This window comes from Euphorbia lathyris, chromosome 1, assembly GCF_963576675.1.
Source record: "Euphorbia lathyris chromosome 1, ddEupLath1.1, whole genome shotgun sequence".
Taxonomy (NCBI): domain Eukaryota; kingdom Viridiplantae; phylum Streptophyta; class Magnoliopsida; order Malpighiales; family Euphorbiaceae; genus Euphorbia; species Euphorbia lathyris.
The window spans coordinates 3776271-3785847 of NC_088910.1; the positions used below are offsets into that span (position 1 = coordinate 3776271).

The 9577-nt window shown below is 36.7% G+C and overlaps 1 protein-coding gene across 3 annotated transcripts; it reads right to left on the reverse strand.

Moving 5' to 3' along the window:
* Positions 1-1449: 1449 nt before the first annotated feature.
* On the reverse strand, positions 1450-5060 carry LOC136226207 (uncharacterized). 3 transcript variants are annotated; one of them, XM_066015864.1, is made up of 4 exons: positions 4434-5060; positions 2813-4244; positions 2337-2734; positions 1450-2223 (listed from the first exon to the last, which is right to left on the reverse strand). In XM_066015864.1, exons 3-4 carry the CDS (start codon positions 2526-2528, stop codon positions 1531-1533), a joined length of 885 nt encoding a protein of 294 aa, XP_065871936.1. In that variant the 5' UTR covers positions 2529-2734; positions 2813-4244; positions 4434-5060; the 3' UTR covers positions 1450-1530. The 3 variants fall into 3 exon arrangements, 2 of the variants coding, with proteins under 2 accessions (XP_065871936.1, XP_065871350.1); XM_066015278.1 differs by having other exon boundaries at positions 2286-2734; XR_010687725.1 differs by having other exon boundaries at positions 2143-2223; positions 2411-2734.
* Between the last annotated feature and the right edge of the window lie 4517 nt (positions 5061-9577).

The following is a 9577-nucleotide window of genomic DNA, read 5'->3' on the forward strand; positions in this document are numbered from 1 at the left end:
AGAAGCTCAGACATCCTTCCATCATGGAGAGGGGAATTCAAGTGGAGACATTCAATACAGATGTCAATCTAGCTAGTGACTGGAGGAGTCCCATCAAGGAGTATTTGTCGAACCTAGGAAGACGAGTACCTTATTCCCTCAAGATTAGAGCATTGAACTTCTTGTTGATGGAAGGTGACTTGTACCGTAAAAATGTAGATGGACTTTTGCTGAAATGCTTAGGATTTCCAGACAGCATGGAAGTTATGAAACAAGTCCACGAAGGAGTATGTGGAGCTCATCAGGCAGGCATCAAGATGAAGTGGCTCATCAGGAGACATGGATACTTCTGGCCATCTATGCTGAAGGATTGTATGTCTTATGCAAAAGGATGTCGCCAATGCCAAAGATATGGGGAGATTCAAAGAGTTCCTGCAGATGAGATGTACGCAGTCGTCAAGCCATGGCCCTTCAGAGGATGGGCAATTGATTTGATAGGGAAAATTTATCCTGCATCATCAAAAGGGCACAGCTTTATGATCGTGGCAACAGACTACTTCACAAAATGGGTGGAAGCCTTACCAATGAAGAAAGTGGACCAGAGAGATGTTGTGAAGTTCATCAAGGAGAACATCATTCACAGGTACGGGATCCCTCAGTCAATTACCACAGACCAAGGAACCATGTTCACCGGAGATGACATGAAGGACTTCATGGAAGATTATGGAATCAAGTTGTTGCACTCTACTCCTCATTATCCACAAGCTAATGGTCAAGCTGAGGCCTCCAACAAAGTTCTCATCAACATCCTTGAAAATATGATCGAAGATAATCCCAGGGAATGGCACTCTTACTTTCAGAAACTTTATGGGCATACAGAACATCAAAAAGGAGTGCCACAGGCGTCAGTCCTTTCTCATTAACATATGGACATGATGCCGTGCTTCCTATGGAGGTAGTAGTGTCGTCCCTGAGAGTAGCCAGACAAAATGAACTCACTCCAGCAGAATACACAGAAGCTATGATGATGGAACTTGAAGGATCTGATGAAGCTAGAATGCAAGCACTTGATCGAATGATCGCCCAGAAAAAGAAAGTAACCAAAGCATACAATAAGAGAGTGAAGAAAAAGACCTTTGAAGAAGGAGACATGGTTTGGAAACTCATCTTACCAGTTGGGACTAAAGATAGAGCATATGGAAAATGGTCTCCAAATTGGGAAGGACCATTCAAAGTCTTCCAAGTTCTAAAAGGAAACTCTTATTGGTTAGCCAGCTTGCAAGGGGAGCCACATAAGAGGTTCATCAATGGAAAGTTCCTCAAGAAATTCTATCCCACCCTTTGGGAACTGAGGGAGCATCAGCCATAGGATATAGGCAATATGTATTTGATGTAACGCAAAGTAATTTCACTTTGAAAATTGTAAAGCTGGCTTATAGCCGCTATTCTATTTGCAATAAAATAATAGCAGGCCGCAAGGCCGCAATTTATTCATCATTCAATGTCTATCAAATATGTTTATCAAAGAAATCTATCTAGAAGGGAATCAAATCAAACATCCTCTAAATCTATGGTCTTCAGATCTTCCCAAAAAGCCCGAGAAGCAGATCGAAGTTTTTGACGTTCGGCAGCCCATGCTTTAGCTTGGTCATAGTTTGATCTCAAAGAGTTTGCCATAAGTCTCTTTTTCTCCCACCTGTCTTTCTGGAGGTGGCGCAACTTTTCACCTTGGACTATCGAGCTCATCAGTTCATCTTCAACTGTCTTTAACAGTTTCTTGACTTTTTCCATCTTTTTATACCTTTGGTCGATCAATTCAATGGAAGACTCAACTTCTTGGTCAGCAATAGAGTTACTTTCACACAACTTCTGGTAAAGGAGGTGATCAGAGGCACATGAATCTAACTTGTCACTTAAGAGGGCCAACTGAGGTTTCATAGCAGAGTAATCAGAATGCCATGAGTGAACTTGAGTCTTGAAGTTAGTCAAGCGTTTCTTAAACTCAGCAGAAGAGGAGCGGTGAATAAGATCATCAATAGTCGAAAAGAGCATCGTCAAATGTTGAGTACAAATTGAGGATATATCAAGATCAAGTATCGATCGTATCATATTCTTAGAGGCAGAAGCATGATCTTTATCAGGTGCATCACTATGAGTGTCATTCTCAAGAAAGGAGAAGTCGATGTTAGAAGAAGGATCCTCAAGAGGAAAAGCTTTTACTCCAGCAATTCTATCTAGGAGTGCCTGATCAAAAGTAAAGAAATCTATTAAAAAAAATCCTAAAGTTGGAAGTTGGTTTCATTTACCTCAGATCTAGAAACAATGGGAGTGTCATTCTTTGATGGAAGTTCCCCTACATGGTCTATGATGGCTAGATCAGAAGAAGATGGAGGTTGAGGGATATTGACCACGCCTGAAGCAGGGATCTCACCTACTGATGGCGAAGTACAATCAACTTGTGCTACAGAAAGTACACCATCATGCTCTGCCTGGTTGCCTTCATCACCTGGGTCAATGGTATCAACCGGAATATCAGAGGACTTGTCCATTTTTTGCCTTTTTAAAGGAGGGGTATCATCTTCCAAGAGTCTCTTATCTGAATCTAAATCCAAATCTTCAAAGTTAACCTGGGCAAGGAACGCAAAATCTGCTTCAGGGAAGTCGTCGAGGTCGATAGATTCATCAAGAGCAACATCGGCCACAACAACATCATTATCTTCATCTTCATTGGCATCTTCCTCATCAACCACCTTCCCTGTGTGGAGTATGTGTGAATGGTCTGGTTCAAATCAGAGATGAGAGGAAGTAGAAAGAAGTCAATCAAGAAATTTACCTGATGCTTCTACTTTTTGTTGAAGGTAAGGAAGGCGTAAAGACCACCACTGGTCAAACTCATTAGTAACAATTGAAGAGGCCTTGCCCACTTTTGAGAATTTGAAGTGAAAACCATCATTGAGAAGTCGATGTACACGAGATTCAGAAGCTTTGTAACGTTCTTCCAAAGGGAGCAAAGGAGGAGCATGAACGACCTAGATAAGGCCAAACTGTCGAGCACACAATACTGGCCAATACAACTCGAAACACGCCGCCGTCCCTGTGATAGTTGGCTTGAAGGTGGCACCGACATGGAGGAAACGAGTTGATAAGAATGACTTCCACATTTCATATGTCTCATCTAGGTTGATTGTAGAAGCTTTCATTATTCTTCCAGATTCTGGCAGTCTAGAGAAACAATAAGTGAACCTCAATGGAGGCTTATCTTTCAAACAAGAGAAAAACTTGAAGAACTTCCTGGTCTGGGTCATTTTGGTTCTACAACTCATCAGAGACCGACCAATGGGCATAGATGTGTCTAAAACAGAACTTTGAAGTTGAGGAAAGTAAGCAAGGAGCCACAATTGAATGATCCAGAGGTTTCCACCAAGGCGGGTGAAAGGTTCATTAGAGACCATGTGGGCAATGTGATGATAAGTTGCACCCAACAACATGGATCCTAAAGCCAATTTTTTCCCAGTTGCAAGCTCATATGCAATCTCCTTGTATTCTGCAGTTACTTTGCCAGATGCAGTGCAAAAAATATATCGGCAAACAAGAGTCCACAAAAAGAGAAAATGATCAACCCGCTTTCTCTTTGGAGGATGATTAGCCATATATTCGATCAGCCTCATCGAATCCATAGTTCTGTACTTCTTGAAGAATTCTGGAAGCTCATGTCGAACTAAGGAAGGTATCTCAGGACCAACCACTGGTAGTCCTGTTAGTGCAAGCACATCCCTCAAGGTAACAGTCATCGGCACAGGTGGAAATAGAAAAGCATTACAGTTACGTGACCAGAAACCCAAAGCTGCATACAAAAGATTCTTGTTTACTGGAAGCTCTATCTGGGACATTTTAATCAACTCATTGATTCCAAGATTGCACCATTGTCTCTCATACGTCGGCTTCAACCGATTCACCCAGGTAGACCATGCTTTTGTGGCAGTTTCACTAGCAAGACGGGGCCAACTTTTGCTTGTTAACATGGCGGCCGGTGAGAAGATCATGTTTCATCAAAAGAAGTTCTCCCTCTTGAGATATTGGAAAAGGCACTTGAGGAGGTTTGTCTCGACCAGTCGGCAAAAGAGCATACAATTCATCATCATTAAAATTGATCTTGATTGTGGCAGGTTGATGTGCTTTTTCGAGTTCACCAGCACTTCTTCCAGGAGGAGTTGGGTGTGACTTTCTTATAGGTGGAGCAGTTGGTTTCTTGATAAAAGGGGTTTCTGCCAAATTAAAGGTACAAATTAAATTTTTAAAAATTTCGGCAGCATTTCCCCTTAAATTCTAAAGTCCCAAAAATCATGTCAACAAAAAATTGTTCTTTTAAGAGTGTAATCCATTCACCAAATATCAATCATCAAACATATTTGAAGTCCATTATTTTTTATTCACAAGTTTGGTGGAAAGTTTACCTTTGGAAGACATCTTGGCGGTGATTTTTTAGTACAGAAGTTGCACTTCAGCTAGACCCAACCTCAAGTTTGGTAACACCTTGATTAAAGGAAACCGATCAATGATTGATCCGGTCTTTAATCCTTGAGGCCTTCAAATCTTTCATCAAAAGAGGAATCGGTTGTGCACTTATTCTCAGAGACTTCAATCAAAGGTACAAGCGAGCAAAGAGTGGGTAGTGCAATCACGAAGAACTTGTTAGCACCGTGATTAAAGGAAACCGATCAATGATTATCAATGATTGATCCGGCCTTTAATCCTTGCTACCGGTAAGCGTATCGTCACAACAGGAACTGATTTGGTTCAAGAAGATGCAACGGACAAAATAATTCTTCAATCTGCAGAGAATCAAAAGCAAAGGTACTTGATTAAAAAAAAACAAAAATAATCGATGCAGCAGAATAAGCGATTGATTAATTGTGTGGCTGAAGCTGAAGTTCAAGATGAGTCCCTCATCAGAAGACAAAAAAGAAAAAAAAACAACAACTTGCTCTGGAACTTCATCTGAGAGCTGATTCGTTAACGTCTGAAAAGGAAGAACAGCCGCAGGTAAGTAGGGTAATTTAACTTGAGCTCTCCTATTTCAATTAAATTTGTTATTATTTTATTTTACTTTATGTTTTCCGGAGAAGCAGTCTTTATCCTATGCCAAATGGTGTTTGAGTGGAATTGAAATTCTCAAAATCAGTAGATAAGGCTTGGTTTCTAATTGATTTTATTTAATTTTATTTTGTTGGCCTAATTCGATTTGTTCAAATATCTGATTCATATATATATAATTTCTTTTTATTTTTTTTTTTATATATATTAGGATTAGCTTTTTTTATTGTCAGGGTCCTAATTAAAATATAAGACTCAAATCCTTTTTAATTTCTTTTTAATTTTACGTTAGGTTTAGTTTTTTTTTAACAGTGTTAATTCAAGTGCAAAACTTTATTTTTTTTTATTTCAATTATTTTTCTTAATTTTATCTTAATTTTATTTAATTTAATTTTTTTTTTTTACTTATTTTGTATGCATTCCAAATTTTACGGAGTCTACGATATTTTGTTAGGGGATCAAGCACAAATTCTCGTCCCTCAAATCTATGCTTGTGGGGGGCAATTGTTTGCACCATAATTAAACTTTTTGGCACTAATATATTTTTAATATATTAATCGGCCTAACTTACGTCTAAGTAGATTTTTAAGAGTGAACCTTAGGGGAAACCAATTTTCTAAGGTGAACCTTAGAGGGAACCTAAGGTAAATCAAAGGGACATCAGAAGGCCAGTTAATATTTTAACGTGTATTTTTGAGCCAATTAGAATGCAGGAAAGTGAGAAAGCGCCATTAATCAATTTCATCGTGGAAGTCAAAATGGAGCGGTTACTCAATGTGGTGGAGAACGTGGATTAGTGGAAAGAAGCAGGAAGTTACCTCCAACGTCTATAAAAGGAAGAAATCATGATGAACAAAGCCCAATCAACCAACTCAACAACAACTACCCAAAACTCTAGCAAATTATCTCTAGACTTCAGTATTTTTACAATTCTCAGTTTATTCCCTTAGATTCAATTTTCAAGTGCAAAGTTCATTCAATCTTCCAGTACATTTTTATTTTATTTGTTGTTCAACCATTTTCTGTAAGGTCGGTATCGTTTTGATAATCGAATCTTTTAGGAATTTTACAGTCTCTTTATTCCTTACAATCGTTTTGATAATTAGAAGTTAGGAAGCGCACTCAATTTCACTCCATAGTTTGATAATACTATAATTATCTGGCACACCCGCAATTTCCCACGAAAGAGCCAAACAGTATGTTATGTACGTAATTCCAGATTAAAACAAATACATACCCTAAAATTTTAAGACACAAGAATATTCGGCTTGCATTGACAATCCACAACATAACACACATTTAACACATAAACCATATTTTTAGTACCAATATTTGGACGTGGTAGGGTGATTAATCAAGTTTTTCTTTTCTACATGTAACCGATAAAGAACCAAAAATCTCTATTTCGTAGACTTCTTCATCCATTGAAATTTACTTTCGGTGTCCAATCACGCCTTAATTTTGATTTGTGGCGGCTCTAAAAAATAGTTTGAAAATAGAAGAATTATTAACTAAAATTTAGCATCTGGCGCTCGTGCCCGAAAAATCCGGTTACGACACACTTTATTTTCGCATTTCTATGGGGATTTTCATGAATTTGCCACTAATATATATATAACATAGTGGGGAAAATTTAAATCCCCGCAATATATACAATATTTTGTGGCGAATTTATCACTCCCCACAGTATACTATATTATTTGTGGCGAATTTTCGGACTCCCCACAATTATTTAACTTTTATGGAGAAATAACAATTTCGTCACAAATTTATTGCAACTAGTGGGGAATTAATTTTCCCTTCCCCACTAATTTTTCCCCACAAAAAATTCAATTTCTTGTAGTGATAGAAAATGGCGAAACCATTGACCTAATTTGGATTTTAGGGTTTTCTAATCAAAATATATATTTAATTTAATAATAAAAAATACAAGAAAGATATATATAAAAAAACCATCTCTATCTAAATCTAGACTATAATAAATTGCAAAAAAAGGAAAGTTATATATAAAAAACAATCTTTATCTAAATCTAGACTATAATAAATTTAAAAAAAAAAAATTACAATCCACATCAGAAAATAACAAATAACCCAAATGCATAAAACATAAATAATATATTTTCCTGCGAAAAAGAAAATATAGCATTTTCAATCAAATCCACTATTGTAAAAGAGTTGAAATACAATCTTTATCTTTACAATTTGTTATTAATAGATAGAGATAAATAGATTGTTACGCAGTTGCACCCATTTTAACAAAAAATAGTTATCTCTAAAAAACATAATAAGATATCCAAATAGATTTAAGGTTTTTTTGAAAAGAGTCAATGTAGTCTTCACCTATAAAACAACAAAATTTCAAACTCAACTTTGTCAAATGAAATGATAAAAATTATCACTAACAAAAATCAGCACATCAGATAACACATCATTTGTTGAGTTCAATGGTGAAAGAAGAAAATGACATTGCAACTTGAATATGTGGCACTTAGGTGTAGAGAGATTAATGATACGGTTATCTAATTATAGGAATTATACAATAAAGACAGAATATTAACATATATAACAATATCTAACACATATATCATATTTCAGTTACTACATACTACAATTGTGTCATTTGACAAATGTAGAAACTCAAAATTTTGTTGTTTTGCATGTGGACTAAATTCGCAATTTCCAAAAACATATTGAGACTATTATAGTACTATATGCATTCGAGTCTGTGTCCTATGATGAAAATCGTTAAAGAATGTTTGAAAAATATGATAAAAAATGGATCATAGAAACATCATTTATTAGGAAGTCAATTTTTAGTGGATACCTTAATGATGTGTGCTCCGAGAATATCAGAACGCACTTTTTGCGCATAATTTGGAGGTATAACAAAGAAGGTGGTGTGACTATGTGAAATTTCAGGCTAATTGGACATGTGTCGGTATGTGCGATGCACACACTGGCACGTATCAGCACAAGACTGGACGCATGCACTGCACATGCCCGACAAATGTCGGGTTTATGGTAGTATGTGCATTACACGCGCCAGACAAGTAGCCGCCACACATTTGACGGTTGAACAATCAATCAGGACTGAAACTAACATTTTAGTGGAATTTCTCACAATTGGTTTTCATGATAGTTCATTATTTAGTTTATTCAAATTAGCAAGTTTTTGTGCTTTTATTATTGAATCTGATATTAATAATATTACAAGCTAATATTTTTCGTTTAGTTGATTCATTTTATTCATATCAATAATTCAGAATAACCGAATCAATTTGAGATAAAAAAATTTATCTCCTACCCGTTTGGATACTGGTAGTTATCAAAATCTTTTATTTTATTCTTTTTAGTACTTAATTTGAAACATGTTATTTTATTCATTTTAATCCGTAATTTGAAAATATTTATTTTATTCCTAATTTATAACTTTATTTTTATTCACTTTTGTCCTTAATTTGAAATTTTTTCTTTCTTTTAATTTGGTCCCTGAATAAGCTTCTAATTTATTCAGCTTAGTTTATGTCCATTTCTACACCATAATTAAATGTATAACTATTTTAATTCTTTCTAATTTTTTATTTGAGTTGATATATAAAAATATTTGTAATGTCCGGATGTATTCTTATTTAATTCATATTCATTCTATTGCTTTTGCATTGAAATATTTTAGTAGATTGCTAAATACCGCCTCTAAATTGCTCATCACCGTCCCCTCTTAGACATTTTTGCCCTTTTCATTTGTAAATTCAAAAATTGAAATTCTCTATCCCTTTCAAAATCAAAAACCCGAACAACATTCATGTCTGATAAGTTTTTTTTGAAAATCTAATTGAAAACAGGAGTTCCGTCTCCGGATTCGGAGATAGAGCCTATCAAATATTGCCAGGATGGGTGAAATACACCGCCTGCCCTAAGTGTGGGCGGATGAACTACCTGCACGCCCCTAAGGGCTACCGGGTGATTCACTCGGCCACCCTTAGGGCATACCGTGTGTTTCACCCGTGCGCCGCCTAGGTTTAGCGGGCGTTTCAACCACTCGCACCCAAGGGCTAACAGGTGATTCACCTGCCCGCCCTTAGGGCAGGCGGTGTGTTTCACCCGCCCACCCTTAGGGCAGGCAGGTGTTTTACTCGCCCCTCATAAAGGGGCCAAAATTAATTTTTTTTTTTAAATTTATAGGTCGGACCCCGTATGTGGTCCGAAAATAGGAAAAAAGGTTATACCTAGTTACTCAAACATCCGATTATTATTTTGACGTAGATAATAAGAGAAATGCTAAGGGTTTATGGATGAATTTCAATTAACGTAAATAAGAAATGATGTTATTCGATTTGTTTATTATTTTTCAGACTTCTAAGATTGGCAGTAGTTCCATAAAGCAGCACACTACTTGTCGTGTTGTCACTGCCTCTGCACTGAGGAACCAATACCAGTAGAGGCTGATGGAGGACGCCAGAGGGACAACGTGGCACATGATCAGCATGTTAGAGCTGATCAGCAG

What these genes read in the sequence shown, in the direction of transcription:
- LOC136226207 (XM_066015278.1), bottom strand. Translation starts at nt 2,528, where the DNA reads ATGGACAAGTCCTCTGATATTCCGGTTGATACCATTGACCCAGGTGAT. An exon ending in CCATTGTTTCTAGATCTGAG is followed by an intron (nt 2,224 to 2,285) that starts GTAAATGAAACC and finishes ACTTTTGATCAG; the next exon opens with GCACTCCTAGATAGAATTGC.